The sequence below is a fragment of the Cutaneotrichosporon oleaginosum genome (genome assembly GCF_008065305.1).
Source record: "Cutaneotrichosporon oleaginosum strain ATCC 20508 chromosome Unknown ATCC20508_contig03, whole genome shotgun sequence".
Taxonomy (NCBI): Eukaryota; Fungi; Basidiomycota; class Tremellomycetes; order Trichosporonales; family Trichosporonaceae; genus Cutaneotrichosporon; species Cutaneotrichosporon oleaginosum.
Window position 1 is genome coordinate 1,295,507 of NW_027072172.1, and position 16,028 is coordinate 1,311,534.

At 58.0% G+C, this 16,028-nt stretch overlaps 5 protein-coding genes across 5 annotated transcripts; 1 reads left to right on the forward strand and 4 right to left on the reverse strand.

The window, feature by feature from the left end:
* Positions 1–509: 509 nt before the first annotated feature.
* COLE_03709 (uncharacterized protein) lies at positions 510–1,502 on the reverse strand (the record flags this gene model as incomplete). Its single annotated transcript, XM_018425151.1, has 2 exons — positions 510–950; positions 1,020–1,502. The coding sequence occupies 2 exons, from the start codon at positions 1,500–1,502 to the stop codon at positions 510–512; spliced, it is 924 nt and encodes a 307-aa protein (XP_018281585.1).
* Positions 1,503–4,543: 3,041 nt separating this feature from the next.
* Positions 4,544–5,044, reverse strand: COLE_03710 (uncharacterized protein; the record flags this gene model as incomplete). The annotated part of the gene is made up of 1 exon (XM_065626305.1): positions 4,544–5,044. One exon carries the CDS (start codon positions 5,042–5,044, stop codon positions 4,544–4,546), a length of 501 nt encoding a protein of 166 aa, XP_065482386.1.
* Position 5,045: 1 nt separating this feature from the next.
* Positions 5,046–9,032, reverse strand: COLE_03711 (uncharacterized protein; the record flags this gene model as incomplete). Its single annotated transcript, XM_018422183.2, has 18 exons — positions 5,046–5,173; positions 5,227–5,322; positions 5,516–5,592; positions 5,668–5,765; positions 5,851–5,979; positions 6,033–6,163; positions 6,268–6,349; positions 6,404–6,601; positions 6,642–7,183; positions 7,220–7,711; positions 7,747–7,882; positions 7,919–8,163; positions 8,210–8,263; positions 8,302–8,449; positions 8,487–8,550; positions 8,591–8,660; positions 8,692–8,764; positions 8,796–9,032. 18 exons carry the CDS (start codon positions 9,030–9,032, stop codon positions 5,046–5,048), a joined length of 3,000 nt encoding a protein of 999 aa, XP_018281587.1.
* Positions 9,033–9,246: 214 nt separating this feature from the next.
* On the forward strand, positions 9,247–13,832 carry COLE_03712 (uncharacterized protein; the record flags this gene model as incomplete). Its single annotated transcript, XM_018422184.2, has 31 exons — positions 9,247–9,280; positions 9,326–9,436; positions 9,472–9,732; positions 9,765–9,803; positions 9,838–10,425; positions 10,458–10,746; positions 10,783–10,813; positions 10,848–10,991; positions 11,030–11,050; positions 11,084–11,168; positions 11,206–11,266; positions 11,302–11,452; positions 11,488–11,598; positions 11,636–11,713; positions 11,748–11,832; positions 11,867–11,921; positions 11,962–12,027; positions 12,065–12,114; positions 12,156–12,178; positions 12,219–12,251; positions 12,286–12,335; positions 12,370–12,452; positions 12,487–12,555; positions 12,593–12,741; positions 12,778–12,811; positions 12,855–12,974; positions 13,007–13,164; positions 13,197–13,277; positions 13,310–13,466; positions 13,502–13,569; positions 13,623–13,832. 31 exons carry the CDS (start codon positions 9,247–9,249, stop codon positions 13,830–13,832), a joined length of 3,495 nt encoding a protein of 1,164 aa, XP_018281588.1.
* Positions 13,833–13,937: 105 nt separating this feature from the next.
* COLE_03713 (uncharacterized protein) lies at positions 13,938–15,589 on the reverse strand (the record flags this gene model as incomplete). Its single annotated transcript, XM_018422185.2, has 3 exons — positions 13,938–14,408; positions 14,464–15,138; positions 15,224–15,589. 3 exons carry the CDS (start codon positions 15,587–15,589, stop codon positions 13,938–13,940), a joined length of 1,512 nt encoding a protein of 503 aa, XP_018281589.1.
* Positions 15,590–16,028: the final 439 nt, after the last annotated feature.

Here is a 16,028-nt window from a genome sequence, read left to right on the forward strand (position 1 = left end):
CCCATCTCACAGCTGCGGCCGTCACTGGATCACTGGATACGACAAGAGCCGGCTGACGGGAGCGAGCGCGGAATGTGGCTCGTCGTCAGATCGCTTTACCCCAACGTTTCACGCCGGCACCAACGTGGTCAGCTGCACGCCTCCGGTGTTCGGATTTGGGCTCGGCCGTCGCTGTGACGTGCGCCGATATCTGCATGTCTCTAGGGTTGATGTGACGGGTTGGCATCGAGTCCAGACCAGATCCTGGGTGTGGCGGCAGGGGAATACCGAATACACCTGACCGGTGCTTACGCCATCTTGCGGGCTACCTGTGTCGGTCTGTAAGGGGATAACACCGCCTCAATCCTCAGACTGGGCGTACTCGACAGCCACTATCTCTCAATTGCACAGGAGCGCAGGGTGAATAACATGGGTGGTGCCCAATGACTAAGGCGCCGATCATGGGCGCGCCACAACGTGAGACACATACAAACAGATCTACGGGACGGGTTGGTCCGGCCCATCCGCCGTTACCTCCGCACATCGTGGTGCTGCTGGCGGGGGGAGGCGGGCCACGGATGAACCCGCTGAGGTGCGACCGGAGGCAGGGTCTCGAGGTCACGACTAGGTGGGCGTCCGGCGGATGAGGATGTGTAGACCTGCCCCGAAGGAGAGCGCGAAGCCAGTCGCAATGGCGGCAAGGTAAGGCCGGTTCCAGTCCCTCTAGGAGTATACGATCCCGCGTGCGACCCAGAACTCGATTGCCGGTCCATTGCTGGTCGGCCAGGAGGAGGTGGACCGTACGGGTGGTGGTGGGAGTACGACGACGGTGGGGAGTGTACCGGTGATGGTTGAGGGTTCGGCGAAACGTGCGAGTAGGGCGGAACAGAGTGCGACGTGCGTCCAGCGTACGTTGGCGGGACGGGCCCATGATTCGACGCCGGCGGAGGTGGCGGATGAGGGTGGTGATACTGGTCGATTAGCAATCAACTAATGAGTCCAGGCAAGCCCAAAGAACAATAGAATTGGGGGTGACTTACGCGACTGTCGTCGTACGGAGGATCGTAAGGCGCGTCGTAGCTTCTGGAGCGAGGCTGGCCTCGGCCCCACTCCACCCAGCGGTCAAGCATCTCCTGAAGGCGAGCGTTATCCTCTTGCAGCCACTTATTCTCGTCCTGCAGACGGCGGTTGGCCGCCTCGACGCCGCTCAGCCGCAGACTTTCGTCAGGAGAGGGAGGTGGAAAAGTGCCACTTCCTCCTTTACGACTAAAGAACGCTGCAGAAGTTCCGGTACCTGACCGGCGGTGCTTTGCGGAAGGTGTGGGCCACACCGTATGCGAATCGCGGCTCATTGCCGCCGCCTCTGCCGTTTCCAAGCGCTCGATAAGATCGTCACGCTCTTGCTCGAGCGAACGTACCCGCTCCTCGAGGCTGTCCTGGTAGCCCTTCTTGCGATTACGGAAACGCTGGGCTGCCAGACGATTAGCCTCTCTGCGGCGCAAGATCATCGACTTTTCGGGCATGCGGCTGGATGGTTTGCTGGGCTTTGTTTCGCCCTCATCCCAACTTCCTTGCGCCGATGTAGACGACGATGAGGGTCCCGTGGGGTGTGATGGACCTTCTCCTGAGGGAGGGCCGTAGGATGGAGCGGTATGTCGATTTGACGGACCAGCCTGAGGCCCGATATCCCCATGGCCGGAGTAGTGGTGTGAGTGGTGATGTGATGGTGGAGAGACGCCGGCCGACATGGATCGCGGTGATGAAGATGTTGATGCACGAAGCGGAGGTGGAGACGAAGGCCGCGAAGTAGTCGAAGCCCACCGCTGGTCGTTCTCTTGCGTCATGTGTGGACCTGACATGCCCTGCAGACAAAGAGATCCACGCAGTCGCGACCGCTAGGCGCTTTGGGCGTCGCAGTGGCGTTGAAAGGGTGGCGTCGAGGTAACAACCGGCGACAAGCGAGCGTGGGGGAGGGGTAATGATCCGCTGGTCGTGAATTCACAAGCAAGCCAGCAATATTGGGTGGGAGGATCGTCGGTGGAAAACGGGAGGATGGGCGAGGAAGCTAAAGTGGGATGATGTCGCCAGGCCGTGTTTACATGATCACGCTGAAGCTACACCTGTTAAGCGAGCGAGGGCTGGACCAGACGTAGTCGTGCGCGCGTCGGTGTAGTCGACGCTTGAGTGCACAGCTTTAGGTCACTCGGCTATCTTGTAGAAGTTTGTTGTAGTTTCTGGATAACGGACAAGTTCTTGTCCGAACAACAAATGGGCGACGATCGAGGCGGCGAATGGAGGAGGTGCCTGGAGTGGGAGGACGGCAGGGGATTTGTGCCAACGAGTTGGTGGCCTAGCGCGAGTACGTAGAACCTTGCACGTTTGTAACGCAGAGACGGACAGAGTTGACGCGCGTCTTGTGTAGGCGTCCAAGGCTGCCGAATGCGAAGATGGGTCTGGAGAAGGCTTGGGCGACAGCTCCCCCGCTCGGTGGAGGGCAGTTCGAACTTTGGGCTGTGCAGTGAAATCAATGCAAGAGGAGAATTGTTGCGCAGAGAGCCAAAGAGAGACGAGATCAAGGATGGATTTGTTGAGGCTTGAAGAGATGGGGAAGTGTGTTGAATGAGATGATGGATGAGTTGAATGAATGACGAAGGAAGTGGGTGGGTGGGTGGTGGTCAGAAGGGAGGGATTGGAAGGGGATGGGGGGAGGAATGGATGATGGCGTTGATGGACGATGGATTACGAGTGTACCGGCGTACCGGCCTATGACCGTGTATAGACGATACAAGAGTTTGGTTGTGTATTATGAAATTTAGGGTAGAGCGCGTGAGCAGATGGGCACCAGTTGAGCTGGTGCTGTGCAGTAGTCGTGTGCCGGAGATGACAGTGGTGTTGATGAGGGGGCAAGAGAGGGGAGAGGGAGAGTTCTGATAAACCATATGACAATTGACGCAAAGCGAGCGAGACAAGAGCGTGCCGGCATGGATTCCAGCAAACGCATGCGAAACGGTCGAGTCTCAAGTCAATTCATCAAATGTTCCGGGCTCGACTCTCAATGCACATGGGCTCCTCCTCCCTCCTCTCCCTCCCTTTCTCGCCCTTTTCCATCTTTTCCCTTCCACTACTCTCTTCTCTTCCTCTTCTCTTCTCCTCTCTCCTTTTTCTCGTTCTGCTGCACTTCACTCAGTCACTACTCCCTCTGCTCTTTCTACGGGACTGTGCTCATCTCATCAAACCTTGCCTTTGACCCTCCTCTCCCTTTCCTCCCTCTCCTCCCTCTCAAACTCTCCTTGCCAACTTTCGTCATCATTCATAACCCTGCATCCCTTCACCCTGGTCTCTTGCCTCTGCTCTCAGCCTTACGGCCCCCCTCCTCAGAGCGGACCTTACCGCACCCCTGGTGTCCAGCTCGTACGCCCAAACACCCTCTCACAAATCTCACCTAGTGCCGGATCTCGTCGGCTCCTCGGTCACGTCCCGAGCTTCTGGGCTCGTAACCTCTGATGCATCCGGGACAGCCAGCAAGGGGTCGCTACCCCCACTCTAACCCGACTCATATCTCGGTCCCACCCAATCAGCACTTTTTGGTGCGACACCTGGTCGCAGTCCTCTCGGAGCCATCCCGGACATCCCCGTCTCCCAGGTCCGCCATCAGGCCGCCAGGTCCCCAAGGCCCGCCCGGTAAAGTATGCACTACTACTCTACTCTCCCCCCCCCCCCCCTCCCTCTTTTACTCCTCATTCCGTGACTTCATATGCGTCAGGATATTCGGTGTTCAGGATCTGACAGCCAGGTTGGCAGGATTAAATGTCCAAACTGAATGGATTCGCGCTCGGACCGGACGTCGGGGACACTTGTCAGGCCCTGGCAAGGTTTCCCTGTCCCATATCCCAGTGAGCAAAACCTCAAACACCTCCGTGCACCGCTCTCGGCGAGCTCAGCGACTAGGCGTGACTTGATGACTCCCACCCGCAATTGACCTTGGCGAGGGCACCAAGGATCGGCGGATCCGAAGCAATTCATGCCAATCAGGCCAACACTCAGCACATTCCGCTCATGCCGCTCATCCCGTGCACATGTCATGTCATGGCTGTCACCCTGCACCCGCATCAGGCTATCGACCTATCGAGCCACCGAGGCACAGTCAGGCGAGCCGGGATGGTCAATGACTGTTCCCCGACCAACCCCTAGCCCCGAGGTCCGGCAAGCTCATGTTTTTTTTTTGTTGGGGACCGTGGATATTTGGCCTGGATAATTGGGCAAGCGGGCAGCCTCCCTTGCCCGCCGAAGCCGGCAACAAACTCTTCGGTGCACCTGCAGGAGTGGGACTTGGCTGCCTGCAGGACTTGAACCTGTGGTGCAGGAGTTGCAGGATCATGCAGGATAGTAGGGAGGCAGGTACTGGGAGTGGCTCAGTTTAGCAGTCGCGCTCCACTCTCCACCTCTCTACCTGCGCAACATGCGCGTCATCCATCATCCATCATCCATCATCCATCATCACCGGCAGACACGCCGGCTGGCCAGGGCTTCGGGCATCTGTAACCACCCCATGCCCCCTCTGCCGTCAGATCTTAGCATTCCTCGGGCATGACCGCCGTGTATAGGCCATGGCATGAGCAATCTCGGGCAGCTGAGCAGCTGGGCACCGGGCGTGGGCAGGAGTGATGACGCCGTTCACGAGGCACAACAGCCGTTTTCCGTGGGAGATGCAGCGCACCACAAATACGACAAATACGACAAATGCGACACGACATACGGCGATACGGCGGAACGGCGGAACGGCGGACGGCTCGACTCCACCTCTGATCACGACAACAGACCTTTTGGCAAGACCGGCAACGAGGAGGTCATGTGCATGTGGACACGCACACCAGGCGAGAGTACGACTACAGATCCGACCTGACTCCTTGTAGCCGCAGTCGGCAGCCCGTAGCCTGTCTGTGCCGTGCGTGTCGGACAGGTGATTGCGATGCCATAAAGAAACTAATGGAGCAGATCTCTGGATCTCTGGGGCGCGATATGACGCCAAGTCTCCACTCATTTCCCCATATCCCAACCCCACCATTTTACTGTCCCGCGGCGGGCTGTCCAAGCGCCTTGTCACACCGCCCGCACAGCGCCGTCTCCGCGGGCGCCGTATACAACCAGCACCGGGGGCACTGGTGGCCGGGCGCAGGAGCCAGCGTGATCGATACTGTTGTCAGCATGTTCTACGATCACGGGTAAACCGGGGCGTTGTTATCTCACCCGTTTCTGATGGCGGCGCCGTCACACTCCACGTGGACGCTGGTGGAGTCGTAAACTCGACGCTTGACACTCCCAAAATGCTTGGGAGAAGAGCCGCTGAGAGGTTAGTGCCCGATACCAGACTATGCTGTTCGTGCCAGGACGCGCCAGCCATCGCACACCCGCATGCCCCAAGGCCACCTGCCCTCCTGCACATGCTTGCCGATAATCCCGACCGCCCACCGTCCGTCCGCGTTTGCGGTCGCGACGAGGACGGCTTGGTCCGTTATCCGTGAGAGCCCCGACTCACCGTGCCTCTTCAACAAGCTCTCCATCAAGGGCGACACGTTAAGGTACACTGCAGCCTCGGTAGGCACTCGTACGTGCCTGATGGACACGGCGTCAGCATTACGTCTGGACAAGCCAGAGCCGCGGAAGCAGCTGAATCTGGATCTAACGTACTTGTCCTGCCGTGCCGTCTCAAGCATGCCCAGCACTTCGTTCCGAATGGCGAGGATGGCGGCCATGTGGTCCGCGGCTTCTGTGTCGATCCAGCTCTCCTGAATTATTGTGTCAGCAGCCGCAGGTAAAAGCAAAACCCGAAACCTCCCCGCAGAATTTGGAGAGGCCCGGCTTCGGACTTACCCCGTCCGTCCAGTGTTCCAGGAATACTGACTTCTTGCGCTGTGGGGAGCCCACGCTCATGGCTTCGTAGACCTCCTCGGCGAGGTGTGGGACGATAGGAGCGACAATCTTGAGCACGGCGCTTAGCACCTGAGAAACCCTGTTAGCAAACGCAATCTCAAGCAGGTCCAGATCAGACATACGTAGTGTTGTGTGGCAATGATGGCCTGCCGCCGTGCCCCGTCCACAGGGTCGCAGTACAGTGTGTCCTTGGCAACGTCGAAGTAGAAAGACGAGAGGGTTGACGATGTGAAACTGGCGACACCCTGCAAGACTGAAACCGTAAGCCCATATTCCACAGAAGCACAACAGCCCACCACATGCGGAACGCGCCACCGTCCCCGCACTCGCACCTAGCCTTGCTCCCGAGCAACGCACCTTTGTTAAAAGTAAAGTCATTGTACGCTGCTCGTGCCGCCTGCTCCAGGGTGCTTAGCTCGTGCAAGACATATCGTTCTACCTGGAGGTCAGGGTCAGGTGTTCCCGAGCTGCGGAACATAAATTGCCGACTTACTAGCGTCAATTGGACCCGCTCTAGAGGCAGGGGTGTGGCGCTCGCCGTGTTGGCAAGCATGAAACGCAGAGTACTCCTCAACTTGCGCAACACTTCAGCGGCATGTGAGATACTTGAGGGCCCGATCGAGGCGTCGCGCGTGTAGTCAGCCCCAGCAGCCCACACGCGCAGAGTATCGGATCCGAAAGCGTCCCGTCCCTGTGGTGCGTTAGCGGATGTGGCACCGCCTTCCACCAACCTTCTTCCCGTTCACCACGTCCATCGGGGAGATGCCGTTGCCCAGCGACTTGCTCATCTTGTTGCCTTTTTCGTCCGTGCAGAAGCCGTGCGTGACTAAGTTCCGGTATGGGGCCATCGGCTTGTCACCGACCTTCTCCAGCGCTGCCAGCCGGATGAGGATCGATGATTGGAACCATCCACGGTGCTGGTCAGATCCCTCCAAATAGACATCAGCTAATGGCTCAGATGCCGGTCGCAAGTGAGCATCCGCAATCAGCGACCACGACGTGCCGCTGTCAAACCAGACGTCGAGCGTGTCGAAGCCCTTCGTGAGCTTCTGACCTACGAGACTAGGAGGCACAAACTCCTCGTCGGATCCGGACCACCAGTGGTCAACCCCTTTCTCCCGCAGTACAGAAATAATGTGCTCGAGCGACTCCACAGTGAGTAAAGGCTCGCCTTCGGCGTTAAAAAGGGAGGGGATTGGAACGCCCCAACTACGCTGGCGTGAAATGCACCACTCGGAGCGCGAGAGAACAGTGGCAGAAAGTCGATTGCGCCCTGCTGTCAGCAACTTCACACCATGTCAGAGCTTACCATTAGGAGGAACAAAATTGATGTTTTCAATTGCCTCGACCGCGGACGGTTTGAGAGTCCCGACATCGCAGAACCACTGGGGCGTTGCCCGAATAATAATGGGCTTCTTGGTCCGCCAGTCGATGGGGTAGCGGTGCTCAATCTTCTCCTCAGCCAGCAGGACACCCGAGTTTTTTAATTGCTCGATCATCAACTTGGCCCCGGCGCCCAAGACATATTTTCCAACGAGAGCAGAAAATGCCTCGTTCCCGGACCACTGGACAATTTCGCTTGTGAAATGCCCCTCGTCATCGACGGGACAACGCAGGTCATCCATCGGGATGTTCTGAGCCTGGAACGCGTCGTAGTCGTCATGTCCGTGACCTGGGGCGGAGTGGACAAGACCTGTTCCGGACTCGGGCGTAACATAGTCCGCCGCAAAGATTGTTGGGAGCGACGAGTGATCGCCCGTGTGGAAAAGGTTGCGATACTTGGTGCCAACGAGATCCTTGCCTGAAAGTGAGCAATTTTCAGATGATTTAACCAACCCTCCAGTCGGTCCACGACATCCAATTTCCCAAATCGCTCCTGGAGCGGCTCCAGGAGCTCCTCCGCTACAACAAGAAGTCGCTTTTCCCGATCAAGCACCACAGCATACACAATTTCGTTGTGCACCGATACTCCCTGACATTAGGGGGAGAACACCAGGTTCGCACTCACCATGTTTGCCGGGAGCGTCCATGGTGTCGTTGTCCAAATTGCCAGACTCAAGCTAGCCTCCGGACTGATCTCCTTGCCTTTCTGGAACGCCTCTTGCAGGCGTGGGGTCATCCCATCTTCGGCGACGGGGAACGCAACATATACCGAAGTAGATTTAAGGTCTGTGTATTCGAGCTCTGCTTCCGCAAGAGCAGTCCGCGAAGAAGGCGAGTAGTATGTGGGCCTGAGGCGGTGTGTGATGAATCCTGATGTTAGCAGCCGCTCAGGATCGCACCAGGCTGCCGCCCATACCTTTGGACACCATCATCTGCAGCATCTTGAGCTGACGGATCTCATACTCGTGATCTGAAATTAGCAGCGTGGTGAGAAGCATAGTTACCTACCAAGGGTGCGGTACACGCCATCGGGATTGTCCCAATCAGCCATGACGCCGAGCTGCTTCATCTCGGCCTTCTGGACGTCTATGGCTTCGAGTGCGAACTTGCGCGCCTCTTGCCGCACGCTCACTGGGTCAAGAGACGTGTGAGACTTCTGTACTGTTAGCAATATGTGCACACTCTCAACTCACGCCAAGCGCCGCCAGCGCCTTGTGCTCGATCGGCAAGCCATGGCAGTCCCAACCGGGAATGTAGCTGGGGTCAGACAGGCAAACGCCCGACGGGCCTGACGCACTGAACCTTGCGGCCGCGGATCACATTGTAGCGGTTGATCATGTCTTTGAGGATCTTGTTGAGCGCATGCCCTGAAGTCAGACGTGCCATTTCCGCACCCACCCATGTGGAGGTTGCCGTTCGCGTACGGCGGTCCGTCGTGCAGCACGAACACCGGTCCCTCGTTGCTCGCATACTGCTGTCAGCCATGCAAAATCACATCCCACCTGCTCGCGATAAAGCTCGTCCGTCGTCCGGTGCCGGAACTTGTCCTCGGTCGCAGGCGGGTTCTTCACGCGCAACGGCATGTCCGTCTTCGGTAGCAGGAGGGTCGCAGAGTACTTCTTGCGGATGTCCTGGTCCTTCGCCTCGCTGGCGAAGCGAACGCCAAGGATACGAGGAGCCGGAGAGCTCCTGGAAAGCCGGGGCAGGCGCCCCAGCGGGTGAGAGAGGAGCCTGCTCATTGCGGGGTGGTGTGAGGTAAGGCAGCCGCGTCTCGAAGAAAGTCGGACCGGGGATGGTCGAAAGTGGAGGTGCGGAGTGACCGTGGGATAGTTGACCGTGGGAGAGTAATGTTACTGTTGTTGTTGAGGTTGAATCACCCATTGACCTCCACCTCCACACTCACAGTCGCCATCGCAATCTCCATCCTTCGTTGTCTGCGTCGCACGACAATGAATGGCTGACAACATGAGAAGCTCTAAGCCATTGAGTGAGACCTGAATGCTATTTTTTCGTTCTTTATTGCTCACACTAGGACGGTCTGGCATGAAGCGCGACATGGAGCGCAACGGCAAGCCACACACCAAGCATCCCGAAGGCGCGGGAAAGGCGGATACCAAGCCAAAGGCCTCACGCGCGTCTCCTCGTCAGCTTATGTCTGTGTTCTGTCGCTGATTTTAGCTCCAAAAGATGATTTCGATCTCGATGCAGCGGAAGACGCAAATGGTTACAAGGAGGAGCAGATGTACCTTATGGAGCGCGAGAAGGTACGCAAGGCAAACAAGGCTAGGAAAGCGCAAGGCGAGAAGCCTCTCAAAATGCCCGTTAAGCCGAAGCGAGAGATCGTGCACCCACGCAAGCGTCAGAACCTCGACGACTCCGATGACTCCGACGGGACACCGGGGGTCGATTCTGGGGGACGCGAACTGCAGTACGAAGGCCGTGGGTTTCCGGGAAGGCATCACTGATGCCAGAGCGAATCTTGCCTTTTGACCCATTAGTAGAGCTTGCATGTGAGTTCGACGACCCTGATGCCGCTGACTGTAGCCCTGCCTCCAGGTACCGAACCCGACGAGATCACCCTCAAGCAGCGCGCACTTGAACCACGAGCTCCACCACCTAGGAAGACCCGTGTCGATGACGCTCCTCCTGGTGCGCTTGGAAACGGCCTGCTTTCATGGCTCAAGTCAGAGTCGGGCACAACCTCCTCCGTCAAGCCTGAGGCCGGCATCAAGCACGACATCAGACCACATATCGCTGACGTGAAGCCTAATATCAGCCGCAATGTGAAGCCTCACGTTAGCGCGGACGTCAAACCCGTGGTTTCGCACCACGACGTGAAGCTACAGATCTCTCCCGAAATCAAGCCAAGCCGTCCGTCTGACTTCGATATCAAGCCGTCCGCCGCCGCCCTGCAAGCTGCAGACCTCAACGCCCAGCTGTCAGGGGACGAACAGCAAAGCAGCGAAGTTGGCGAGGACGAGGAAGATTACAGTGAAGATGTCATTATCGCGCCCTGGGGATCCAACCGACCTCTTCCAGCAGCAAATGAGGCGCCCGGGGAGGAAGAGGAAGAGGAAGTCTATACCGAAGATGAGACCGAGGAGGTGTACTCTGACGACGAGGGCTCTAGTAGTGAGTTTCGCCGTGCCCTGCGCTGACCACTGCACCCCCTGACAACTCGCAACTGCGAACGTCAGCTCCGTCATCGCAGTCTCAAGAACACTCGCTTGTGCCAATCGGCTCCAAGGTCATCGCTGTCAAAGAGCGTCCGGCTTTCCCGTGCACGGAGCAGCAGCTCAATATTGGGCCTCACAACATCGACTCGGATGATTCGTCCATGGTGATACCATCCTCTATCAATCGTTTTCTTCGCAATTATCAACGCGATGGAGTCGAATTCTTCTACTCCAAGTACAAGAGGGGCTACGGCGGCATCCTCGGCGATGATATGGGGTGGGTAACCATTGCGACACGTCGCTGACAGAACAGATTGGGCAAGACTGTACAAGTCATCGCATTTGTACTCGCAAAGCCAAGACTATGCTGACATACAGCTGTCAGCTATCATGCGCAAGACGGGCACAGCTGAGGACAAAGGCCGCCGCAAGCATCTCATCCGCAGTACCAATGTTCAGAGCATTGCCGCCAAGAGGTGGCCAACCGCCCTTATCGTGTGTCCGACATCCCTCGTTGACAACGTGAGCTGCGCCACACCGAAGTTGGAGCTAACTTCCAGTGGAGCCGAGAGTTGGACACTGTGCGCATAGTTCACATCGCCGCTAACATGCAGTGGGGATTCTTCGAGTACAAAGTCCTACGTTCCAGCTCTGATCGAGGCGATATTGAGACTATGCGACTTGGATACCTCGATATTTGTTAGTGACCGTTGCCGCCGTGCTCACGCCCGCCAAGTGTTGACCTCTTATGAGATGTGCATCAAGTTTGCAGACGAATTGAAGACAGCCCCATTTTCGTGAGGCTTTCCCTTTTGAGCGCTAACCATGCTAGGACCGTGTTCGTGGACGAGGCGCACCGCTTAAAGAAGCCCACTGGGCTTTTAACCTTGGCCGTGAAGAAGCTTCGCGCCGGCACGTGCTTTGCCTTGACAGGTACTCTGATCCAAAATCGCATGGAAGAGATGTGGTCGGTTCTCGACTTTGTGCGCATGTCAGTGAGCGTGACTGACCTGCTTAGGTTCATCGCGGTTGGGCCGGCACGTTCAAGCAGTGGAAGACATTTGCAGCGAGGCCCGTCACACGTGGCCATCGACGCGACGGCACTTTGTTCGAGGTTGTCCAGGCCATTGTATGTGTTATCTTTGCTTGCAGGTACTGATATACAGAAACGTGTAGGAGAGTTGAAGGACAAGGTTTTACCTCATTTCTACATTCGCCGCGACAAAGGACTGATTGCTCATGAGGTGCGTGATTTTGAGGTAACGGCTGACACGACAGCTACCTAAAAAGCATGATAAGGTCGTGCTGTGCCCCCTCGCCAAGAATCAGGAGGCAGTGTACAAACGGGTTGTCGATTCGGCTGGTTAGTCGAGTTAACACTGTTGCTGACGCGCTAGACATGATGTTCATCCTCGGATCCAAAAATCCTTGCGACTGCGGATCGGGCAGAATGTGGGTTTGGGGGCGCCCAGTACTCTCACTGACGGGCCAGGCGGATGGCTTGTTGCGCAGAGGTCAACTCACAAGGTGACGACTATCGGACAGCCGTCTTGAAGATGTGCGTTTTAACGACTTTATGCTTTGGCTGATGCCAGGTTCCACGCTCTTGGGCGCTGTGCAAATCACCTCGCCCTCTTGTACTCCAGTATGTGGTCGCGGCTAGCGCATGATACTAACCACTACCAGGCCCAAATGATCCGCCAAAAGTCGTGAGCCGGATCAAGCAATATGAGAGCTCACTAACTCCAGAAAGCCACGGCTAAGCGCCTCTTTGAATTTTGCGTAAGATAGGTTCTGAGACACTCACTGATTACAGGTGGGTTTGACATACGATCCCAACCGTCATAATCAGATCGAGGCAGCACTGTGAGTTAGGTAGCAGGGTAGCACTGAGCATGAGGGATCCCGATAATTGCGGCAAATGGCTCCTACTGGTGCAGATGTTGAGGGAGTGGCGCTTGCGTCCCGAGGAGAAGAATAAGAGTGCGTCCTCCGTGGTGTTGAACGCTGACGACAGTCCTGGTCTTCTCCAATTCGGTCCGGCTGCTCAACATGATTCATGAGTTTATAAATACCACTCCATCTCGTGGGCAACTTCGATGCTCAATGCTGACTCTTGTCAGTGTCTGGCTTTGGCTGCGAACTGTTCATAGGCGAAGTCGACAAGGCGGACCGCATGGGCATTGTGGATAGGTTCCAGGACCCAGATGGCGACCTATCAATCATGCTTGTCAGCACAATGGCTGGCGGCGTAGGACTTAACCTCACTGCCGTAAGTAACACACGTCACACAGAAGCTCATGTGTAGGCCAACAAGGTCGTGATCTTTGATCCCAACTGGAGTGCGTTCAGTCTGGCTGCGAGTGCCCCGATGGCTGATCCCAGACCCTGCCAATGATTTGCAAGCCATGGACCGCGCTTTCCGCATTGGACAAACTCGCCCCGTGGATGTGTATCGGCTCATCGGCCAAGGCACTGTGGAAGAACTGATGTACGAGCGGCAAAGTACGTTGACCTTCGTGGAGTGCTGACCCAAGTTTACAAGCAGCAGCGCTCTCGTCAAATGAACAAAGGCACATTCGAGCGCCGAACTCATGCGGGCTACGAGGGCGCGACGGATATGAGCGACAAAGGCGAGCTGTTTGGGGTCCACAACCTCTTCCGCTACTGGCCCGGGGGATATGTCAAGAACAATGTGAGCATTTCGCTGAGCATAGCTGAATTCAGCTTGAGCGTGTCCGTCAAGACGAAGATCGATTCCGGCTGGATCTGATCGAGGCCGAGTACGAGAATGATAGTGGGGATGAGGTATGTTGCACAGTTGCAGCGCTGATTCCCAGGAGGACGGTGTCACCGCAGCCCGCCGGGAGCGCGACAAGCGGAAGGCCAGCCAGGCGGCGGAGCAGGAAGAGGCTAGCCTCCTGACCGAGCTGATCTCGGACGGTACCGGACCGTCTAGCGAAGGAGAGGACCTACTGACGAAATTGGGCATCTCCAGTGAGTCGTTTAGCCACGCTGCCGCTGACCCGCAGCTATGGAACACGACAAGGCGTTCCGTGACTCTCCTGAGGAGCGCGCCTTATACGAAATGGGCCTGGAAGTAGGTAGCGGAGCCTCGTGCTGAACAGGACTTGACAGTGTTGCTCACGCCAGATCTTAAAACACCAGCCACACCTTGCAAGCACGCTCGCCAACGATGTTGCCCGACTTACCGCTGCGACCCGCCCGGCAAAGAAGGCGCGCAGGTCAGAGGACTCGAAGGAACTGAAGCGCGAGCAGGTCGAAGAGCCATGGAAGGACCGTTTCGCAGCTGGGCGCGTACGTAATCGCGGCAAACAGTTGGTAGATTCGGACGAGGAGTAGAACCATGATGATACCAAGTGACATAATGGTAACCCGCATCCCCATACCCAATCCTGTAACCATTAAAAGTCTATGTATTCTACTACACGCCACCACCACCCTCTCTCACGGGCGCCGCTTGAACATGCGCAACGGCAAGTCCTCGCCAAGAATGTGCCTCCTGACATACTCGGAGCGGAGCACACCCTGAGGATCAACGCGCTGCAGCACCGACCGGAACTCGGGGAAACGCTCGTACGTCTCCTCGACATCCTTTGGCGCGAGCCAGTGCTCCTTTGCCCAGTGAGGACGGCCACCGTGCGCTGCGCAGATCTGCGCAAAGCGCGTCTGGAAGACCCGGTAGGGCACGGGCAGCCCGTATGGTCTGTATGTGACGACGCCGATCCAGCATGTGCGCCGCCCGTAGCTGGGCGAAAGGGGAATGTCGTCAGGCGCGCTCCACCGAATCTCGACGGGGAAGTGGACGCGCTGTCCGTTGGGGTCGGCTGTCTCCTCAGCGACATAGTCGCGGAGCGCACGGAGGCAGTCGGCGGCGGCGGCAGCGTCGAGTGCCCACTCGGACGTGTATTGCGGGAACTGGGATCAGCTTGGGCGGCAAAGTAGCGAAGGCGCGGGAGATGAGGGCACTCACGAGGCAGTCGAAATTGAAGACCTTGTACCCGTCGTCAACGGTCACACTATGCCGCCCAGCGAGCCACCACGCCCACTTGCCGACATATGGTGTAAAGTTGCGCCAGAAGCGGCTAACAAAGAGGAGGAACTGTGTGACGTGGTATCCGAGGATGTGGCCCATGAGGCTTGGTTGGGGGTTGGCAGGCATGTATGTCCTGTTGGCACGGGCTACGACCATGCCGCCACTGGCGTACCACCAGACACGGACATGCTGGGCAGACGAGCTAATCTCGTCCAGGCTGTCAATAACCTCGTCGACGCCGTATACATCCTTGACCTCCTCGAGGCGGTAGGCGTCCTCGACGGTGATCTCGACCGCGAGGATGAGGCCGGTTGCGCCGAGGCCGCACTGCGAGGCGGCGAAGAGCGCGGGGTCCGCCTCGCGCGACACGCGTACAACTGGCGCGCCGGGCAGCGGGAGGATGAGGACGAGTGAGCGCACGTCCGCCGAGATGACCGGGTATGTCACGCCTGAGCCGTGCGTCGCCGTGCTGATCAGGCCGCCGATCGTCTGGTCACTGATGCTCCCAATGTTGCGGAGGGCGAGTGGCGGCTGCGCGGCAGCCAGGGAGGCGTGGACGGCATGCAGCGTCGTGCCGGCCTGAAACGTCGCCGTGCGATCAGTGTGGGAAATCTGGAATCAGCCGCTGACGCTGGGCTAGCGCCCCGGCGCACGCAGCATGCCTTGGAGCGCAGCGTTTCAAGAGCAGGTGACTCACATCCAACGTCCCCTGCACGCCCTCCATGCGCACCAGCCATCCGTTTGTGCACCCAAGGTCGGAAGGCGAATGCCCCACGCCAACGGGATGCACGGTGGCGCCGTCGCGCCGCGCCAGCTCGGCAATCTGGCGGCACTGGAGCGGGGTCGTAGGCGCGAAGACGCGCTGCGGGCGGCACTCGAATGTGCGCGCCCAGTTTGTGAATACGGCGAGGGGCGAGCGCGAGGGCACCGAACATGCCTCGAGGGCGGCGCGGAGCGTTTCCGTGGGCACAGTCGCGAGGCTGGAGGCGAGGGCGGCGAGGTCGGACGCGGAGTAGGGCGCCGAGGAGAGCGCGGCGGCGGCCACGGGGTCGACGCCTGCCATGATCGCTGGGCCGGGTATATGGGAGAGGGGATGAAGAGGATGGATGTTTTGACGACGGTGGCACGGTGGGCTCGAAATCGAAATCTTGGTACGCTAGACGCCGTACGCCGGCCGGCGAGGGGACTATCGGCACACATGGCCCGACGAAGACGGCCCTGGCCGGCCTGGCTGAGCGGAGGCGCAAAATCCGCGGGCTGAGCAACTCTGACGCCATCCCCCTGCTTCCTGCTTGTCAGCAGTGCCTCTGATAAGCTTGCTGGCCTTGCTGGGCCAGACTGCGCTCGACGCGGCTTTACTGCTCATCTCAAATAATCTGCATTACTGGACTGCGCAGAATCTTAGACGCGGAACCCTTGCTGCGTGCAACGCCACGTCAGTGTCGATCGGGCATCGGAGCCTGGCCTCAACGAGGCCGCGATACTGCCAGCGGCGATGCCCC